Source organism: Spea bombifrons, chromosome 4, assembly GCF_027358695.1.
Source record: "Spea bombifrons isolate aSpeBom1 chromosome 4, aSpeBom1.2.pri, whole genome shotgun sequence".
Taxonomy (NCBI): Eukaryota; Metazoa; Chordata; class Amphibia; order Anura; family Pelobatidae; genus Spea; species Spea bombifrons.
This window is the reverse complement of record NC_071090.1, coordinates 8,572,567-8,595,106: the sequence shown is the minus strand read 5'-3', so window position 1 is coordinate 8,595,106 and position 22,540 is coordinate 8,572,567. Positions and strand designations below refer to the sequence as shown.

The 22,540-nt window shown below is 42.7% G+C and overlaps 1 protein-coding gene across 2 annotated transcripts; it reads right to left on the bottom strand.

Annotated features, from left to right (window-relative positions):
- Positions 1-275: 275 nt before the first annotated feature.
- On the bottom strand, positions 276-18,696 carry LOC128490466 (LON peptidase N-terminal domain and RING finger protein 1-like). Of its 2 annotated transcripts, none has more exons than XM_053462353.1 (11): positions 18,097-18,696; positions 15,016-15,134; positions 12,678-12,800; positions 11,439-11,597; positions 9,071-9,221; positions 8,473-8,572; positions 5,328-5,442; positions 4,753-4,874; positions 2,415-2,573; positions 1,967-2,264; positions 276-450 (listed from the first exon to the last, which is right to left on the bottom strand). In XM_053462353.1, the coding sequence occupies exons 1-11, from the start codon at positions 18,401-18,403 to the stop codon at positions 298-300; spliced, it is 1,806 nt and encodes a 601-aa protein (XP_053318328.1). In that variant the 5' UTR covers positions 18,404-18,696; the 3' UTR covers positions 276-297. The 2 variants fall into 2 exon arrangements, with proteins under 2 accessions (XP_053318328.1, XP_053318329.1); XM_053462354.1 differs by having other exon boundaries at positions 9,092-9,221.
- Between the last annotated feature and the right edge of the window lie 3,844 nt (positions 18,697-22,540).

Genomic DNA, 22,540 nt, shown 5'->3' with positions numbered 1-22,540 from the left:
GATTGAGGCAAAAGTATCTTTCCAATGGACGGCAATAAACGTCATTGTGAGTTACTGTCTCCTTCCCGTAGAAACAGGTTAATGTTTTTTTGCTTGATTTCTTTTGAAAATCATCATCTTAAATACACTGGTTGTAAAAAATTGGGAGGTGTGAATTAGGGCAAGAACACATTAAAACAGCTTGTGCTCCTCCCGTTTCCTTATCTAAAGAGACCTAAAAATGTATGTCTCTGTGTTTGTGCTTCATGATTTTGTTTTGTTTTTTTACAGGACAATTACCAGCAATTATTGATCGCACTATGACCGGCTCTGGAACACAGACAGAATCTGTCTCAGCTGTAAAAGCCTGTCCTTCAAGGACGTCATGGAAAAGATCATCAGCTGGTAGTTTGGGTCTAGCGGTAAAATAGACAGAAGCCACCAGCACCAGAATGGACCATCTGGAGATGCCTGCAAAAAAAGTAGAAATGGTAACAAGTTATGTTTTCAGGGTAAAGCCAGTAAGATAACAGATTTACACTACGATATCTTACTAACACAGTGTTTAAATCTTAAGTCTTCTTTTTTTTAGATACTGCATACTGCCGGAAACAGGGCTGATCCAATTACCCATCTAAGGTAATCTCAAAAATGCATTATGCAAAGAAACCATTACATTTCAGCATCAGTAACTTGCCTCAGTAACCCCACAGTTCATTGGCTGTTCATGAGCCTTGCAGGTTCTGCATTAAAATACTTTGTACAAAACAAAAAAAGGAAAAGCATATATAATGATCACTTATTTTAGACAAGTTCTCTCAGAGAACCTCAACAAAACACGCGTAGAGTCTGGGTGTCTTTTCCCATTATTTTTAATGGTGTTTCCGATGTTGAGAGAACACAGTTTTTCAGAGTTTTAGCTTAGAACTCACAAGGGGATGCCAGGCCACACAACTAAAATGTTAGGTTTGTGTAGCTTATCACCATTTTATTGTGTAGCCTCTGTAACATATCCGTGAGATCCTAGCTGTTAAAAACCATACATGAAAGACCCAGACCCAGCAGGTCCCACCTATGGTAAGAGACCTCAGCCGCGAGATATGGCGAGCCCTTGTTTTATAGAGGAACGGTGTTGTGCACTGTGTTAAAAAAAAGAGTATGAAGTATATACATGTATTCTCCTTCTCTTCCCAGATCATTAAAAAATAAAAGGCAGCAGCTTACGATCTTCTATTTAGGGAATAGTCCCATTGGGGTCTTTAAATATGCTATTTTAGTGCCAAGAACATTTTCGAGAAGCACCTGGCGGCTCTTAATGGATAGAAGCATTAATCTCACTTCCAAACCCACCAGTATAAGTGGGGAGAGAGACGGCAGTATGTCCTCAGAGAGAGATGCTGCAAGGAGCACTACCTACACACACGGCTGCCATTAACCCTGCCGCTACCGAGTTCACGTCTACAACAATGATACAAAACAAATAATGTTACCGCAGGTAATATCCATAGTCTAGTCTTCCATTTTTGCCTGGCCTTGTGTTACGGTCAAGATGGACCTTCTGTCCAACCCATGTAGGTTTAATAGATGCTAATGTGGAATAATGTATCCCTGTATTCAGATTTTAATATGCTTGGATTTCTTTTTCTCCTTCAGAATCTAGAAAAGTGTTCTGGATAATGAGTTATCACAGTCGGTTAAGTATTCGCCTAGGTTTGATTTCCAATAATTAAGAGGTTGATAGATAAATCAAACAGCCTCTGATCAGAAATTGTAGAGGCTAATCCAGTGTGGGAATTACAACATGAATGGGATAGGCAGAAATCTATCCTATATCCAAGACAAGACCAAGGCCTGATCAAGATCTGAGTCTCTACCTCAGGATAATGGGCAGACTAGATGGCTAAATGGTTCTTATCTACCATCAGGCTCTGCTTCTATGTTTTTAAAATTCTCTGATTAATCTCACATGACGTTCCATTTAACTAACCTGCATATTTTCGTCTTTGGGAGGTAGAGTACGATGAGGCAAAAAGACACGGTGGTGTTGGGAAAAGCATTCCTCAAGTTGCTGATAGACCATATCATGTAGACGTTCAACTTCTTGCCGTTCTTCACCTTCCAGTCTTTTGTCCACTAGATATTCTACCTCTGCAGTGTGGTACCCATCCAACTGCCCTCTCTTTAGTACTCGGAAACGTCTCCTCCCAATAGTCTCCACCAGTGAGCGCCCATCTGGTAGATAATCCAGATTCAAGATCTCTAACATGCAGCCGTAGTCGGCAAAACTAGGAAGGGACAAACAGTAGAGGAGTAAAATCAGGGAGATTATAAGTATTTAGGTCACCATTGCTTAAATGAGTGTAGATTAAAAAAGTAGACAAAGTAGTTAACACGGACTTCAAAAGATCGTTCAGCGGTTGTTAAACAATCAGTACCTTTTTCCGCTTTCGTAGATACACATGCCAAAGCTCTTGGTTCCAGTCTCAAGGCAACGTCGCATCATAAGACGGTAACGTGGTTCAAAGACATGCAACGGGCAGGGCATGTCGGGGAAGGCCATCGTGCAAACAAATATCGGTACGTTCCTGACCAGGCTATGGGAAGACAAAATGGTATTTGTATGTTACATCCCAAAAACATCTAACTTCATAAATCAATATATGCATGAAAACTGAAATCAAAACATAATGGTGGCTGCCCCAAATTTCCCACAAACATTTCCCCAAAAGCGTGCAGGAAAAGGTACTAGCTTAGTTTACAAATTCATTTAACTTGTTTGTGGGATTATATTTACAAATCCATTACAAATTTCCACCAAATTTGCAAACTTTATATTTATGCGTATGTCACTGGGACGGTGGTGATGGATTTTGTATAAATTATTAGATTAGACAATTTTAATTATCCAACATCAGCAGAAAAATCTCGTTCCGCCTACTCTGTGCATATGTCAGCAGACAAGTAATTACCTCAGACATCACGATTAAACTTTGCTTTAATTATCACGTATCTATACTAATATCTGCACATACACATTTTTTATTTGTTCTTCCAGGTCCATAGACTATTTTATTTTTTTTAAGTATACATGTTTTAAATGTAACATGGAACAGGTAACTTATACTATTAAATGTTCAGCGTAATGAGATTTTCAGGACATTTGTATCCAAACGTAAAATGGATTGTTTTGCAAGCCGCTAACTCTCTAGAGACCACTCACTCAAGGTTAAGCTCATAGTAAGGGGCTTGCATTGTTTATGTGACTTGCTTTCTGTAAGTGACCCACATCAGTTGAGTTGTAAAGAGAAAGTAAGGTAAGCTAGATATTGTTTAAATTCTGTAAATACGCACGTCCCTCCATAAAGTATGAGCAAGCTTGGAGTTCTCACTCAGTGCATATCATGTCATAAGTATGCATGCTTGGAACAGCAGTTCCTGGGTCCGTATCGCTGTGGCAAGTGTGAACAATTGGCCTCTCTGGAAGCTGAGGTTGGAGCTCTGAAGAGGCACATTGAAACACTGAGAGAGATTGGCAATCTTGAGAGGAGTCTCTTGCTCAATGAGCTGAGTTTAGATGGTGCCCCTAGCAATGAGGGAGGAGATCGGTCAGAAGGGAGTCAGGCACATAACTGGGTGAAAGTAAGAGGTGATTGCAGTGGGGGGAGAGAAGAGGAAGAGGGAAGCCAGTCCAGAGTTTCTCCATCCCAACGTATTTGCCCATTTAAGTGAGCACGTTGGGGAGACAGACTCAGAGGTGGGATTTCTAGAAAAAGCTGTTCTCCTTACCAGCCGGGAGAGCAGCTCATCCAATGTGCAGGGGATCCGGAAGGAAGGGAAGCCAAGGCAGGTTGTGGTGGTAGGGGATTATATAATTACGAAAACAGACAGGGTAATCTGTGGCTCTGATCACAGCTCCCGCATGGTTTGCTGTCTCCCGGATGCCCGGGTTCGGCATGTTGCGGACAGAGTGGATAGATTATTGGGAGGGGCTGGTGAGGATCCAGCTGTCTTGGTGCACATTGGCACCAATGACATAGTAAGAGGAAGATGGAGTGTCCTAGAAGATAATTTTAGGGATTTAGAGAGTAAGATTAAAAAAGGACCTTCAAGGTAGTATTCTTAAAGGGCTCCCTCTCAAACATGGATGTCCCTTTGGATGGAAAGCCCCAAAGTGTTCAAGGGTAGGTTGATGGATGTTCCTGCCCCACCCATCTCTGGAAACGAATCACACTCTTTGAGAAGGCTGAGGCCTCACCACACTCTTAGCTCTGGCAGCTGATGCCGGCGGCAGCTCTTGTGGGATTGCGGTTGTTGCCTGTTTCCCCGCTGAAGCAAAGCTGCACTGTGGCGTGTTGATTCCTCCCAGAATTAGTGAGATGTCTTTTCACATTACCTGGCTCACTACCTTACGACAGAACTCCCACCCTGCAGTGCATTCATCTGCCACAGTCCCAAACGCCCCCCACGCTTTACTATGATGTTGCCCACCAGACAAGGTAGCAGTGGTACTAGTTTTTTTTTTGTCAATTATCATATCCTTTTCCACCAGGGCAGAAGGCATCGCTTACAAGTTTTTTTGCCCTGGATCCCACCAAGTCACTAGCACATGACCTCTCAGTAAGCCCATCGAATGAGTACTATTCTTGAGTGAATGTGTTAATGTTAGTGTGTATAATAGTGGGTGCGTGTGCTAGTATGCATTTTGCTAGGGAGGGCAAGGTGGCTGGGGCCACTCGGCTGTACTGACAAGTAGCCAACTGAACGATGACATACTTAGACAGCTCAGCAATCTCTGTGAGATGAAGTTCTTTCCGGTCTGCCATCTCTGAAGGAAATATTCTTGACATGAGGTCCTGAAGAAGGGCAGTGACTGGGTAGGAGCCAACCCTCAAGTACTGAAATAAGCAAGATATCAATTCACATAGGCATGGTTAGTAAAAAAAAAACAAAAAACAAAACACATTAAAAGAAGCTAGAATGACACACAAATACACCTTAGCCAATCTGTCTTTTCATTCTTTCACCCAAAGGTTTAACCAAATACATACAAACAGTAGCTTTTAAGAAGCTTTTTCAGTTTCTTTTGCAACAACCTATAAGGCATTTACTTAATAAAATAATTATTTGTGGGAACAGTAAGGGAATTCAGTATTTGGAATGATGCTTCTTTAAGTTATACCTAACTGTCCCTTTAATAATTAACATAAGGTTCTTTTTTTCAGGTGACAGGTCCATGTGCCCAAACAGCACATCAAAAAACATCAACATGCAGTATGTCCTAAAATAAGTGTAGCGTCTATCAAAGTTTGAGCATTTTAGCAACAAGCTAGACTAGTAGTCATTCATACCTCCCGGAGGCTTTGTTTGCAAAGGGGGCAATAAGGCCGGTGATCCATACAGCGCTCCAAACATTCTCTGCAGAAGGTGTGCCCGCAAGGTGTGGTGACGGGCTCCAGGAACATTCTGCAACGGAAAAATAAAAGCTAATGAGGTTTATGCACTAAAGAATGACCAACTCACAGATTCACTACTGCTGACTAGCATTTGCACTCGGAAAAAACAACAATTGCATCACGTCCGCTCAAAAGAGTTGAATTGATGTGATTTGAAAAAGCAAGCAATGTCTGCTTTACATTCAAGTCTTTTCCTTTATTCCAGTTCTGCGTTTGATGCCTGAATGTAACGCAGACAAGGTGTTAGACATTAATGGTAATAGCCAGAGTATTATCATCTCAGGTATATCCTGGTGGCAACATGGTTGGAAAATGGGAAGAAAACACTAAAGTAATTACATTGTTAGATTTTCACCTAGCTGATGGTAGTTGGATCAATTTAGCTCTGGGTTATTTTTGGTCTTTAAAAGATAATCCCTATGATGCCTACCTGGAAATCACTCTGCTGTTGTAAGAAAGACCCAGTCATACATTTACAGTATCTTACAAAAGTGAGTACACCCCTCACATGTTTGTAAATATTTTATTATATCTTTTCATGTGATAACACTGAAGAAATAACACTTTGTTACAATGTAAGTAGTGAGTGTACAGCCTGTATAACAGTGTATGCTGTCCCCTCAAAATAACAACACACAGCCATTCATGCCTAACACCTTGGCAACAAAAGCGAGTACACCCCTAAACGGAAATGTCCAAATTGGGCCCAATTAGCCATTTCCCCTCCCCGGTGTTAGTGTTACAAGGTCTCAGGTGTGAATGGGGAGCAGGTGTGTTAAATTTGGTGTTATCGCTCTCACACTCTCTCATACTGGTCACTGGAAGTTAAAGATGGCACCTCATGGCAAAGAACTCTCTGAGGATCTGAAAAAAGGAATTGTTGCTCTACATAAAGATGGCCTACGCTATAAGAAGATTGCCAAGACCCTGAAATTGAGCTGCAGCACGGTAGGCAAAACCATACAGCGGTTTCACAGGACAGGTTCCACTCAGAACAGGCCTCGCCATGGTCGACCAAAGAAGTTGAGTGCACGTGCTCAGTGTCATATCCAGAGGTTGTGGAGGGTCAGCCTGTTAGTGCTCAGACCATACACCGCACACTGCATCAAATTGGTCTGCATGGCTGTCGTCCCAGAAGGAGGCCTCTTCTAAAGATGATGAACAAGAAAGCCCGCAAACAGTTTTCTGAAGACAAGCAGACTAAGGACATGGATTACTGGAACCATGTGCTGTGGTCCAATGAGACCAAGATAAACTTATTTGGTTCAGATGGTGTCAAGCGTGTGTGGCGGCAAAAAGGTGAGGAGTACAAAGACAAAGTGTGTCTTGCCTACAGTCAAGCATGGTGGTTGAAGTGTCATGGTCTGGGCCTGCATGAGTGCTGCCGGCACTGGGGAGCTACAGTTCATTGAGGGAACCATGAATGCCAACATGTACTGTGACTGAAGCAGAGCATGATCCCCTCCCAGAGACTGGGCAGCAGTGCAGTATTCAAACCTGATAACGACCCCACACACACCTCCAAGACGACCACTGCCTTGCTAAGGAAACTGAGGGTAAAAGTGATGGACTGGCCAAGCATGTCTCCAGACCTAAACCCTATTGAGCATCTGTGGGGCGTCCTCAAATGGAAGGTGGGGGAGCGCAAGGTCTCTGACATCCACCAGCTCCCTGATGTGGTCATGGAGGAGTGGAAGAGGACTCCAGTGGCAACCTGTGAAGCTCTGGTGAACTCTTTGCCCAAGAGGGTTAAGGCAGTGCTGGAAAATAATGGTGGCCACACAAAATATTGACACTTTGGGCCCAATTTGGTTATGTCCACTTAGGGGTGTACTTTTGTTGTCAAGGTTTAGATATTAATGGCTGTGTGTTGAGTTATTTTGAGGGTACAGCAAATTTACACTGTTATACAGGCTGTGCACTCACTACTTTACATTGTAGCAGAGTGTCATTTCTTCAGTGTTGTCGCATGAAAAGATATAATAAAATATTTACAAAAATGTGAGGGGTGTACTCACTTTTGTGAGATACTGTGTATCTGCAAACATTTCTAAGGTTAAGTCAAGAACTCGGTGACCATAATTGTTTTGTGTCACATTCCGAGGTGCGAGACGGCCGTACAAAAGGGCACGTTCCCCATGGTTTCCCACTTTCTGTGGATTCCGACTGTGTTTCTAGCAACAATGAAAAGCCTCAAGTTTCCAGGGAAACATTTGAATCTTTCAGAATCCCACTGACTGTTTCTCTAAATAGACTGAAAAGCTTCCAAATGCAGACTCACTTTATTAAAAGGTATCTCCATCAGCTATTCCACCTTTAACACTTTCATTGGCACTGAGGATAACCGACTCATATGTTAGCAACCCTTATAAATAAGACAACCAGATTCATAATGCAGATCACTTTGAGAGCCATTCAGGGAACTCTCACACTTACACCAGGTTTGGTTTCAGGAAAGGAAAATTGAACTGATGCATCTTCTAATAGTTAGGTAGAAATGATATAAATAGGGTTATGTTCCTGACCTAAGAACTAACATGCTTTTACAGGAATAGGAGGTGTCCAGCAATTTCATATGATCCACAAATTATTAAGGTGGTGCAGCGTGTCTTAAAGGTAATCTTGTTTAGCAGATCTACCCTTTTGTGTTTCTTCTCCTCGCATCATGGAAATATGGATGACGTGCTGTACCTGCTTGGCTGAAGTAATTTCTGAACTCTGGGTGGCTGACAGGGCCACATAACTAACGATAATGACACTTTGGTGGCAGATAAGGTCTTGCAGTGTGTGGCTGCTGGTTGGATACACAAGGATGAATTCTAAAACAGTATAAAGGTGCAGCAGGGTGGCCACTGGCCTTAAAGTGCCAGAGCCGCTTAGTCACCCTCAGTCCAGCCCTGCCACAGTTATACGGTATACTTTAGTGAGAAAAACTACTTACTAGATTACAAAATTGCCCTAGCTGTCTTGTAAATTTTAGTATTGAACCCTGGATTTAAAATGTTATTTTGTTTTGTACATTGATTTTTGGACTACTCACCTAATGCACAAAGAACACTCAAGGTCAGAGAGGCTGATGAGGTCCCGCAATGAAGTGGTCGACTTCACACATGTCATGTTTTCTTCTTCCCCTGGATTATCTGTCAAAGACATTAACAACAATGAACGCGCCAATAGTTTACCTACGTTGTCACTCAGCTACAGCGTCATACTTGGGGATGGTGTTTCGACGCCAACTGAGCTGTCCATGGATTTGGGCCGAACAGTTTCCATGGTTAGAGGTCCTTACAGCAGGTAAAACATTTCTCCATCATAGTTTTGATGGTCATTTGGGGGACGTTACTGGGGTACTGTGTCACTTTGCAATGCAACTTGTTTCTTATTATGTTGTACCCTGGTTTTCTTGTTTTTGTTTTTTTTTCTCTTTGAAAACCCAATAAAAAAATTCCAAAATAAATATGAAAAAAATATCGTTTGCATGTGAATGAATATTTACTAGCAAAATATTTTTCCTATAGGGTAGCCTTATATTGGGGCTTTTTCTTTCTTTCCTTAATATTCACATTTTGGGGGGTCATCTTATAATCAGGGTGGTCAAATAGAGAAATTAATTTTCTAATTCTCATCTTACTACTAACCTTTTAATTTTAAATGCTTACTTATTCTGTCCTTGGCTGGGGGACTTTGGTCTTCGGGTTCCTTACGTTTCCTTTGATTTTGGCTCAAGGAGGATGTTGTTTTTTTCTCTGGAAGATCAGGTGGATTTTTTATCTCTTCATCATCTTCAAGCTACAGAATAATGAAAAAAAAAAAGCAAATGGTTTCAAATATAGAACAGATCTCACTTCCAAGTTGGGTTTATTTGAAGAAATCCAAAGGACAACGTACAGTGCTCGAAAAAAGTGATTACCTTTCTGATTATTTGTCATATTTAAGATCACCAAATTAGTTTTAATATAAAACAATGTGAGTAAACACAAAATGCAGCTTTTAAATGATTATTTCATTTATTGAAGGTAAAGAGTTCATCAAAACCTATATCACTCACGTGAAAAAATAATGCCATTACTGGTTGCCATCCTTGGCGCAACAACTGCAATCAAACATCGCTGGAGGAACTTTGGTGACTCTTCTTGGCAGAGTTGTTTTAATTCAGCCACATTGGAAGGTTTTCGAGCATTACCTACGGATTTAAGTCAGGACTTTGACTTGGTAGCACCGAACCTTCATTTTGTTTATTTTGAGCCATTAAGAGGTGGACTTGCTTATGTGCTTCGGATCATGGTCCTGCTGCATAACCAACTGCGCTTGTGCTTTAGGTCACAAACTGATGGCTGGACAGTCTCCTTCAGGATTTTCTGGTAGAGAGCAAAATTCATGGCGTCATCAATTATGGGAAGTCGCCCAGGTCCTGAAACAGCAAAGCGGCCCAGACCACCACACTACCACCACCGTGGTATGATGTATGGTATGATGTTCTTGTTATGGAATGCTATGTTAAGATTTACTTCAGATGTAACAGGACCCATGTCATTCAAAAATATTATCCCAAAAGTCTTGCGGATCATCAAGATGTATTTTGGCAAATGTGAGCCAAGCCTTTGTGTTCTTTTTGGTCAGCAGTGGTTTTTGCCCTGCATCTCTTCCACGGATGCAATTTTTTGCAGTCTCTTATTGTGGAACCGTGAACACTGAGAGGCAAAAAGTGAGGCCGGCAGTTCTTTACACGTTAGTCTGGGTCCTTTTGTAACCTCCTGTATGAGTCGGCGATGCGCTCTTGGAGGAATTTTGGTCGGCCGGCCACTCCTGTGAAGGTTCACCGCTGTTCCACGTTTTCTCCATTTGTAGATAATGGCTCTCACGGTGCTTTGCTGGAGTCCCAGAGCCTTGGAAATTACTTTGGATGATTTCCAGACTGATAGATGTCAATGACTTTGTTTCTTCTCTGTTCTTGAGTTTCTTCAGATCGTGGCATCATGTGCTGCTTTTTGAGGCCTTCAAGCCTACTTCACTTTGCAAAAAACATTCTATTTAATTGATATTTAGATTCAGCAGGACTGGCAGTAATCATGTCTTGGTGTTTTTAGTGAAATTGAACCCAATTATCTATTCAGTTCTGTTAATTAGTTGATTTAGTGAGGGGCAATTACTTTTTCACATACGGCCAGGTAGGGTTGGATAGCTTTTTTCCATCCATACATAAAATCTTCATTTAAAAACTGCATTTTGTGTTTACTGGAGTTATCTCTTTTGATCAGGGTACAATGAGTATTAGTAATTTTGGAAAAGGGTCCCTACCATATCATTAGCTGTCGCACTGTGTCAGTCCCTCCACTAGCTCTCCATACCCTATGTAACTAAACTGTGGCCCTTTATCTATCGAGTTCTTAATAACTCCTATTTCTCTGCCCTCATCTCCAAATTGTTACCAAATGCTCCAACTCCACACATGTTGTACCTATTCCCTACATCGTTCTGTCAGACTTCTCCTTTTTATTCCAAATGTAAACGCTCATTAAAAACCTCTGTTTTCAACCAGTTCTTCACACCACCCTTACTACAATCATCTTCGTCCAAGCAGTCCCTTACCCTCAACCTCTTAATAGATTGTTAGCCAAGAGTAGGGTCCTTTACTTCTTCTATAGCAGTATGTCTTTACATGTGTTAATGGTATTGTAGTTTTTAATCTCATTGATAATTTTTACTCTCTTATTTTAATTGTACTTTGGAGTTGCTGGAACTCTATAAATAAATGATAATGTGATTAATGTTAATTGTTTACGGATTTATATGCTTCTTTTTTCTATCTTGCTCTGACTCTTTCTCCTGGCTCACATTGTATTGATGACTTCAGATTTATCTCAACATTTCAATCTTATGCCCCCTGAGCCAGAGGTAAGTTATGAATTTGGTTCCTACTGTTTATGATTTTCGTATGTCTCCTGGTAAGGTAAACCTGCAGTATTTCAATGGCTATATCCCAATCATACCAAAACGTAACGTTACCTTCACATTCGCTATTGTGTCACATGAATCAATGGATGCAGCTTTTAGAGGAGCTATGAGGGTAGCGGCGTCTGGACTGGACGACTTCAAGTAATGAGAGACCTCGTCTAACAGCTCTTCAGGAGATGAAGGCACCGGAAAACCAAGATCTTCAAGCAGCTATATGGAGGAAAATTCAGCCAGTGTTTAATATGTTGCGCCTACAACATAATTACATTAAACGTTACATGTGTCGATATTCAACGTACTCTACTCAATATACCGTATTGGCTCGGATATAGGCCGCCCCCGTATATAGGCCGCACCCTAAAAGTTTGGTGCTTTTTTAAAGAAAAAGTTTTTTCTTTAAAAAAAGCACCAAAACACATGCTGCCACTCTGTCCTCTCCCCTCCCCCGAGATATGCTGCCACTCTGTCCTCTCCCCCCCGAGATATGCTGCCACTCTGTCCTCCCCCCCCAAGATATGCTGCCACGCTGTACTCCCCCCCCAAGATATGCTGCCACTCTGTCCTCCCCCCCCGAGATATGCTGCCACTCTGTCCTCTCCCCCCCCCGACTTACCAGAGCAGAGCGGGGCCGGAGGGGGACATCTATGCACATCGTGTATACAACTCCCGGTGTCGGCACTCAGCGGAAGTGCCGGCACCGGAAGTTGTATACGCGTATTGCGTAGATGTCTTCCGCCGGCCCTGCAAGACACCCGGGAGTCTGCTCTGGTAAGTCGGGGGGGTGTGTGTGTAAAATGCATCGTGCGGACGTTCGGACGATGCGCTTAGACAACCTCCCGTGCCGGTACTCCCCCCGTGGAAAGTGCCGGCAGGGGAGGCTGTCTGAGCGTATCAGACAGTAGGATGCAGGTCCCCTGCACCGCTGTGGGGGATCTGTATCCAAACCCCGCAGCCTGCCCGGCACTAGACCCCGAATATAGGCCGCACCCCCACTTTAAAGACTTAAAGTGGGGGAAAAAAGTGCGGCCTATATTCGGGCCAATACGGTACTTTTGTAACTAAATATACATACAGTTTTGAAATAATTCTTGAATAATAATAATAATTATTATTAATTGTTGCTATGGCAATATAATTGTTTAATTCCCAATGTATGTAGTCCATTATGGCTAAGCTACGGCTAAGCTACGGCTAAGCTAGAAGAATGTTGACCAGAACACCTTTTAGACTAGGTACGGCAAGGTAAGAGTCACAGCTTCTATTAGCATAGAGCGAGGATGTTTTCGTCACCTGCTCAGTTTCGCTTTGGGCTGCAGAGAACTGTGGATTTAACACCAGGCAGTAATGGAACTGGGCCAGAGCCGCCTTCTTTTCTCCCATATGGTTCAGAGCTATTCCTTTTCTGTAGAAACCCTGTTCAAAACACACACATATACATATACATATATATATATATATATATATATACACATACATTATTAGATCAGTTTATGCATTCTTAGTGACACAAAGCTGAAACAGGTACATAGGTGAAACCGTTAAAAGTGGCTGATATTCATCACCTAGAAGATAGTAATCACTGCGCATTTTAACACCCCAATGCTTTCTCCCCCAGATACATGGCTCAAAAAAAGGCTAGTAATAAATAAGCCGTTCAGAATTACATAGTAAGGATGAAAGAAAACACCAATACTCATCCTTTCCTGATATCCCTTATTGTATGGATCCAGATAATATAATAATAACAACAACAAATTTGAACACATGCCAAATTGTCAAAACAATCAACAGTTTTTAAAATATTATTACCAGTAAAATACTTATTGTAACCCTCTCTTGCCAAAAAAAGCTATTACGTTTGTTAAGTGACCTCTTCTTATCTGCTCTGTCCACGGTATGATTATTTCCTTGAAATATAAAATTTCTTGTATATAAAATGAAGGCTTGATGTTGAAAAACTAGTTTTTTTTTAAACTAGTTTCCTATACTTTATGCCTATAAAGTCAGTCTCCTATACTATAAATTCTACACAAGGTATTTACTCACTAATGGTAAAAATGACTGAAATATAAAATAAGTGTGATTTACACTGAACCAATGTGTTTATAAGGTTAAAATGTTATGCTTCAGTATTCTGTATTTTTTATGTAGCTGTGTTTAGTATTGTTCCTGTATGTACCTGCTGAATGTGTAATTACAGTTTATAACCACTAGAGGGCTCACATCACATCAGTTTATTCTAAGTCATATGCTTCTGTAAGACCAGGAGTCACATTGTTGACTTTCAATTGAACAACATATTAAATATTATAATATATATAAATAAATATATATAAATAAATATATATATATATATATATATATATATATAGCACCACCATATTCTGCAGTGCTGCACAATTAGCACCCAATAGTCTGACAGGATGTCTGTTCTATGGGGTTCTATAAATGTGCAGATAAGTTGGTTTACCGAGTAAGAGTAAAAGAGTTCTGTAGCAATAACTAATCCTGAAAAATCATAATCTAAGGCTATATACGTTTGTAGAAAGATTAGTAAGTGATCTTAACACACTAACAAACAATGGTATGTTCTTGCTGACAAGACCATTCCATTGGTTGCTATGTGGACTGCACAAGATTTACCACGCTGCACCAGAATGTTTCTGCTGACTGGCAAAGTCTATTGGTCGCTATGGTGATAAGATTATTCAACCCTTCCACAACAATGTTTGTACACAACACCAGTGGCATATACTTGGCTAGACCGACCTAGCGTAGGGCTTCATGTTCAGGGGGTCAAAAGCCCCTTGTCCACCAAACTAGAGGACTGCATTGGGAGGTGGGTCCCGCCAAAATACTTGCGGGGGCGGGCAGTCTTGCTGGGGTTGCGGGCGGGAGCGGGCGGTCAGGCACTGTACCTGCGGGTCCCGGTAATCCCCCGCAGTCCTGCAAGGCTGCCTTCTCGCTGCTCCCTTACAGTGTCTCCTCTCTTGCTCCGCAAGAAGAGACGCTGTGAGGGAGCAACTCGAGGGCAGCCTTGCGGGACTGCGCGGGAAATCTGCAGTTCAGGTAAGGAGGTGGGCATGATTGGCCACAAATGTGGCGGGAGTGGAACACCCACATTGCGGGCAGGATTGGGCAAAAAATCAGCGTAAGCGGGATTAAAAAAGCAGTCCCGCGCAGGGTTCTACACCAAACCACCTATCACACGGTGTAGGCCAGTAACAAAGGAGATCTCTGACTGCCCGACTTACGCTATGGAGGACGGTGCCAAACCCACACAGTCTCCATTGCATGTGGTTCCCACGCTACACATCCATAATAAGCCACAGAAAGAAATACGCTGCTGAATAACTCTCTATAACTTCTAGTAATGGAATCATCTAAACAGGACTGACTGGTTTCACATAACTGTCACTGCAAGAAATCCCAGCGGCAAACATTTAGAAGTTAGTTCGTGAGATGAATAGATTCCTGCCGTTAGGCTGGGTACTCGACTAAATTTGCACCTGTGTTTACGGAAGGAATAAAACACAGAAAATACAATCCCGCGGTTAAATAAACGCCCGTGTATTTCAGTGAGTCCCCCTCCTTCTGCCAATGGTAGCTTAAGCCGTAATAGACTCACCTCTGGATTGTGTTTCTGTAAATTGCATATCACCTCTGCTTCCCGTAGAGCCTCTGGGTATTGCTTTAAAGCCAAATAAATTTGGGAACGGAGTATTCTCAAGGGAACATCCTCAGGAGCTACAGGAAAATAAGATATGTACATTTTAGAGAGGATATTAAGTGCTTTGCCATTTTCACTCAACCTATTATTCCAGACCGGTAAAGAGCTGCCTGATCATAAAAAGCCGTCTCAGCAACACAGCTGCCGGTCCGAATGTTCTCAATGCCAATGTAGAGTTCTTCTGTGTATGTCCAGGCATTAAGGGTCTTTTTTGTGGCCCCTAGTGTGGGGGGGTCAGACCTACTTGCGGGCATTTTCTTACATTACATTGGGACCTACTTTCATTGGAGGACACCATATTTTATGGCATTCTCCTTGTCCAGGAAGGGCTGTAGCAAGGGTGAGGCGAGTGAGGCACTCCCTAACCACTATGCGACGGCAAATGATGCAGAGCGCCGGGATATGACGTCAAGCAGAGGCCTGGAGTGTCACACCTTGAGCTCCCACCGCAGCTGTAAGGGCAGTGTGTGTATGGGCTGCGTGTGTGTGTGTATGGGCAGTGTGTGTGTATGGGCAGTGTGTGTGTGTGTATGGGCGGTGTGTGTGTATGGGCGGTGTGTGTGTGTATGGGCAGCGTGTGTGTGTATGGGCAGCGTGTGTGTGTGCATGGGCAACGTGCGTGTGTGGGAAGTGTGTGTGTGTATGGGCAGCGTGTGTGTGTGTGTATGGGCAGCATGTGTGTATGGGCAGCATGTGTGTGTGTGTGTGTGTATGGGCAGTGTAGGTATTTGTGTGTTTGTAAGCTGGTGTGTGTGTAAAGGCAGAGGAGTGTGAGGGCAGTGTATGTGTATACATGTGTTAATGGGCAGGTGTGTGTGTGTATGTAAGGGCAGTGTAGGTATTTGTATGTTTGTAAGCTGGTGTGTGTGTATGTGTGTGTAAAGGCAGTTGTGTGTAAAGGCAGCGTGTTTGTGTGCTTATGAACAGGTGTGTGTAAAGGCAGTGTATGTGTATATATGTAAGCTGGTATGTGTATGGACAGTGTGTGTGTGTGTGTAAGGGCAGTGCAGGTATTTGTATGTTTGTAAGCTGGTGTGTGTGTATATGTGTATATGCGTATTAATGGGCAGGTGTGTGCAAGGGCAGTCACATGTAAGGGCAGTGTATTTGTATGTGTGTGTTTATGGGCAGTTGTGTGTAAGGTCAGTGTATGCGTATATGTGTGTTTATGGGCAGTTTTGTGTAAGGGCAGTGTATGTGTATCTGTGTTTATGGACAGTTGTGTATAAGGGCAGCGTATGCATATATGTGTGTTTATGGGCAGTTGTGTATAAGGGCAGTGTATACGTAAATGCATGATAATGGACAGGTGTGTGTAAAGGCAACATGTATGTGTATTTGTGTGTTTATGGACAGGTGTGTGTAAGGGCAGTGTAAATAAGACAACCTCTGTAGAAAAAAAATAGCTGGGGGGCACAATTTTCCATTCTTGCCTCGGGTTCAAAAGGAGCTAGCTCCGGCTCTGGGTCCAGGTGCCACAGGAGGGCACCATCTGTCACCCAGAAAATGATGTCAGTATGTGGAAGTAGGTCTGATCTCCCATACTACATGTAGCACTATATGCGTTTAATAGACAGACCCCAGCGACTCCCTCTTGGATGTTCGGGAAAGTGTCACCAGACTGCTTTGAAGTATTCAATAGCTACCAACAGCGCTCAGGTTAAAGATCACGCCAATTACTTAACGTTAAATGCTGCTTATTACTCCAGCCGTGTCATAAGCAGACACACAGCGTTCACAGGTGCTCCCCGATCCGCCCAGAACTGGTTTATGTACCTCCTACTCCCCAGGTAGCTATGATGTCAACATGGCAAACATACGTAAATCTAAATACGTCAGCGTCCGCAGAGCAGGGTGAGAGAGAAGGAACTTTCCCTCTCCCACCCAAACGTACAATTTTGCACCAAAAAATACGTGAGCTCCATAATTCTCGTAAGAGCCTAGCTGGGAACTCTTAGGCTTTGACCCGGAGTCCACGGTTTGTTGCCCAAATATCAGCGTCTCCGGACGAAGGAGCAAAATCTCCAGATCACCCGGTCTGGAACGGACTCTGTCCTATTCTACACTGCTGTGATCATACATAAGACCCCTACCTGGTGCTTTTGATACCAATATGTTATGGTTGATATCCCTGCTTGAATGCAGGTGACTCAGTTAAGCGTATCTTTAAAAAAATGGCAAGTCATGGCTTCCATTCGGGCAGATATTGGAGCAATTTGGCGAATCACTCCAAAGAATCTTCTTGACGTGCTAATAAAGTGTTAATACCTAAAGAGTCTCAGTGTCAGCTGACTAAGGAAGCTCTCCAAGGTACGCCTAACAGGCACTGATGTCACGTCTGATGGTTCACAAGGCCTGGTGGAGGCTCCTTACATCAACTGACCTGAGGCTATCAGAGATGAGTCCAGTCTTGGACATGCGCCTCTACCTCCGTCTTTCCCCCTCTCCATCTAAGAAGGTTCTGCACTTTAATGCATTGCTGGGCTCTGGGCAGACATTTCAATACCTGAAAGACCCTCTAAGCCCAATCTAATCTTAGGAGGGCACAGATCAACCACCAGAAAAAAATACTTTATATAACAAAAAAGGTTTTTAGGTTCCAATCTCAGGATGGCGTCCTCTGCGACGGCGGCGGGCGCTTAACATGCTGCCACCAGCGTAAAGTCCTTAATGTTCATTGGATACATCATTTGGGCAGCATATACAGGGTTCTCCACGGATACGGAGTACGATGGCGGTATATACAACAATAAATAATAATAATACTACAATAGGCCATTAAAATACAGAAACGCATTGATAATGATCACAGTCCACACTATTACAAAAACTCAATACACGCTGGCTATGGAAGAGTTAATCCCGGTATATAATAGCAATGATCATATATAATGTGATATATGATCTACTCTTATATCATCATGAGGATCACATATAGACATTTAAATGCCCCCCATGTCACCTCCTACAGAAGCTCACCCATCGCAACTCCTCTGGAGGCCACTTTTGCTGCCTCTTCGTGGTCCTGGAGTGAGAGCAGATCGCGCAGGTCGCTTCTCACCCTGTTCAGTCTGGTTTCGCTCTGCAGGCACTTCTCCAGCAAGTTGCATAAAAGGGTGTTACATTTCAGCTCCTGGGCACCCCTGGTCTTCAGCTTCTGCTTGCAAACGTGGCACCTGTCCACTGCTGGCCCCCGCAAGCACCTTTTGCAGAAAGAGTGGCCGCATCTTACAGTTACAGGGTCCCAGAGGGCCTGCTGGCAGGAGGGGCAGTTAAAGACATCCATGGGTCACAGGAGGGTAACTCTCCACCCAAGAACAATAAAGCCGAGAACATAAAACAGCACAGGGCGGGTAATCAGAGGCTCATATTATACAAAGTCTATAACCTCCTCCGCACAGCAGCTGATGAGGGGAGTCCTTGCCCCGGCATCAGTGACAGCGAGCAGCTGATCAGAGTCCTATAGGTGGGGAGAAGAGATGTCACGGAGCTCCTCTTCTGACGAGGTTAGATCCTTATGGATGGGCGGGCAGACCCCGCTTGGCACGGAGCGGATCCGGACTCCAGCAGAGACAAAGTGGGAAGAAGAAGAAGCACAAAGAGCCCCTGACAGAACATGTGCGGCAACATTACATAAAGTGTGTGCTCACGTGACCCAGGGGTGGCCTCCCATTGGCTGTCTCTGGGCTGCCCTCCCTTGTTGTGAAACAGCCCATGTTTTTGGTTTCATAAGGGCTGCAATGAGGAGGGGGGCAGGCGCAGGCTGTTTACATGTGTGTGGGGAAGCCAAACATGTGCAGGTGTTACAGGAACATGTATGTATACAGTGCACTCTGGGAGAATATGTATATATATATATATATATATATATATATATATATATATATATATATATACATACATACATAATATACATATAAATGCCAGATTATTCTTAACGGATTTTTCGGTTTTTCAAAATCAACGCTTTTCAGCCCATCTAGCCTGTACATTATTCCTGATGTAGAGACTCAGAATTTAATCAGTCGTTGGTCTTGTCTGAGAATCATGACCTTTATGCCGTGCATGCTTAAATCCCTTCAATGTATTAATATCTACCACTTCTGATGGGAGGCTGTTCCATTTATCTACTGCCCATTCAGTAAAGTATCTCACTTGGTCCTTGTAATTCTTTTATATTCAAGCTTATACACAGAAATGGTTAGAGGTCCTCCTAGGGACCTCCTGAACATGCCAGTGATGTCACAATGACATCACAGCTCACATTATAATTTTTTTTTAGTATTATTTATATTATTATTTTAATTTTTTAATATTATTTTAAATAATGAATTAACGTGTTTTTTTTTTCAGCTTTTCTGTTTCAGGACGGGAGGGGGAGCGAGAGAGATGGTTTCTCACTCCCCTCCCCGCAATCCCCCTGCACCGATCACACTGTGATCTCTATGCAGGTCCTCACAGAGATCGCAACCGGAAGCTGTTACAGGAGATCGGACAGCAGAAAGCCGGCAATGCCGGCTTCTGCTGTCAGTGGGGAGTCCAGGCTGTCAAACGACAGCCTGATCTCCCGTGCAGCGGCAGGGATGTGTCCCTGGCGCTGCAAGAAGGTCTGGACGTACCGGGTCGTCCATAGGGGTTTCTTAATAGGCGTTTTTTGGACGTCCCGGTACGTCTATAGGGGATTGAAGGGGTTAATGTGTATGAAACCTGCGGGGTGCACTTAATTTGTCATAGTGTCCCCTTTTAGATGCATTAGCAGAATCACCCCATATGTATCTGCCCTTTCCCTGCCCAGCAGTTATTTTCAGTGCAAGAGGTGTGCTCGGCCAAATGCGTCTCCCTATCCAGCTTCAGCACCGGCGTGGCTTTCATAAACCCCCCCCTATGCGCATGCGGATTTGTTTTGAGCAACTGATTGGCTGCTTGAAGGAAAACGTCTATGAGTTCTCTTAAGTAAAACATCATATACAATTATTTTATTTGCTGTAAGTAAAAAGCAGACAGTTGGTTATTTGTTGTTAGTGACATCGTGATGTGACTTGGGTCTGCTTGCCCTGGGTTAGGATGAACCATGAGCTTTTATCACCCCTCCTGAATGATTGACCATCCTTGACCACCAGAGACCCCCAAACAGCCCTCCACCTTTTATGTAGGGGTGGTAAAGGAACAGTACCAAATTCTAAGAAGTTTTGATGAGCTTTATTTTGTTGCGCTCTAAATCCACAAGAGGGAATAGTGGATACAGTTCACACAATTTACATTTTTATTGAGTGTATAAAAGGATTTAGTTTGATGGATATCAAAAATATGTAAGATAGAAAGAAAAAACAGTATTTGGGGACTGCACCCTAATAGACAATAGAAATAATGTGATTGTTAAAAAATATCTAAATAACTGTTTGTTTTCGTAATTATAAGATCAATAAAATGTTCAACATGCTATACTTTGCAACTGGAGCAAGAAAGTCAAAGGGAGATCACGTTGTGATGTCACACTAGTCACCCCTAGTAACTGCTGCAACATTCTGTTTGTGCTCAGTCACATCTCAGTCTCTGACAGATCTTCACACCTACACCCTTGGAGCTGATACTCGTCATCCCAGCACAGAAATCCTTGGATATGGGTGAGAGCTTGGAGGTTTACTACTTAAAATCTGACTTTTAGATTTGGGGGTTGTAGTTAGAGAGGTTTTAGTTGTATAGTACTACTACTCCTGTGCCATTTGCTGAAGCCTCGTGTCTCAACAAAGGGTATGAAGATCCATTCTGTTCTTCATAATTTTCGACTTCTAAAGCTTTTGATGGATTAACCAAGCGACTCATGTAACATTTGTTATAGACTGGGAATTGTATCTAGATCTATTCCATTGTTGCTGACCTTGAAATTTGGGGGTTCTAGCTAAGGAGGGTCCACATGATTAGAACCACATCTCGTGTACCATTTGCCGGAGACTGGTGACTCTGCAAAGGGTTCCAAGATCATTTTCATTTCTGCTGCCCACGAGCTTTGGGTGTTCTAGCTAAGGAGGTCCTAATTGATTAGAGCAGCAATTAGTGTACCATTTCATGGAGACTAATGCAGCTACAAAATGGATCAAAAACCATTAGGTTTGGTGGTTCTAACTAAGGAGGTTATAACTAGACTTGGGTGCCAGCATGGAACAGGAATGTCATAGAGAGACACATTGTGATGTCACAGTAGTCACCACTAGTAACTGCTGCAACATTCTGTTTGTGCTCAGTCACATCTCAGTCTCTGACAGATCTTCACACCTACACCCTTGGAGCTGATACTCATCTTCACAGCACAGAAATCCTTGGATATGGGTGAGAGCTTGGAGGTTTACTACTTAAAATCTGACTTTTAGATTTGGGGGTTGTAGTTAGAGAGGTTTTAGTTGTATAGTACTACTACTCCTGTGCCATTTGCTGAAGCCTCGTGTCTCAACAAAGGTTATGAACATCCATTCTATTCTTCATAATTTTGGGCTTCTAAAGAGCTTCTCATGGATTAGCCAAGCAACTCCTGTAACATTTGTTATAGACTGGGAATTGTATCTAGATCTATTTCATTGTTGCTGGCCTTGAAATTTGGGGGTTCTAGCTAAGGAGGGTCCTCATGATTAGAACCACATCTCGTGTACCATTTGCCGGAGACTGGTGACTCTGCAAAGGGTTTCAAGATCATTTTCATTTCTGCTGGCCTTGGGCTTTGGGTGTTTTAGCTAAGGAGGTCCTAATTGATTAGAGCAGCAATTAGTGTATCATTTCTTGGAGACTAATGCAACTAAAAAATTGATCAAAAACCTTCTCCACCCTAATAGACAATAGAAATAATGTGCTTGTTAAAAAATATCTAAATAACTATTTGTTTTTGTAATTATCAGATTAATAATATGTTCAACATGCTATACTTTGCGACTGGAGCAAGAATGTCAAAGAGAGACCACGTTGTGATGTCACAGAAGTCACCAATAGTTACTGTTGCAACAGTCTCTGACAGATCTTCACACCTACACCCTTGGAGCTGATACTCATCTTCACAGCACAGAAATCCTTGGATATGGGTGAGAGCTTGAAGGTTTACTACATAAAATCTGACTTTTAGATTTGGGGGTTGTAGTTAGAGAGTTAGAGAGTTTTAGTTGTATAGTACTACTACTCCTGTGCCATATGCTGGGTATAAACATCCATTCTGTTCTTCATAATTTTGGGTTTCTAAAGAGCTTCTGACATTAAGAAGCAATCTCAAGATGTGTGTCTCACAGGAGCAGCAACTATTGTACCATTTTTGAGAATACTGTTGCCTTTCAAAGGGCATCAAGTTTCATTCAGTTGTTGCTGACGTTAAGATTAAGGGTTTCTAGCTGAAGAGCTGGTAAATGACTAGAACACTTACTTGTGTACTATTTTTTGGAGCATG

Bases quoted from the DNA above. Each gene is read 5' to 3' on its own strand.
- LOC128490466 (XM_053462353.1), bottom strand. From the start codon at position 18,403: ATGGATGTCTTTAACTGCCCCTCCTGCCAGCAGGCCCTCTGGGACCCT. The intron at 11,598-12,677 runs GTGACGAAAACA...TCCTCCATATAG, and splicing joins CCCAAAGCGAAACTGAGCAG to CTGCTTGAAGATCTTGGTTT. The intron at 5,443-8,472 runs GTGAGTAGTCCA...TTTCCGTTGCAG, and splicing joins GAGTGTTCTTTGTGCATTAG to AATGTTCCTGGAGCCCGTCA.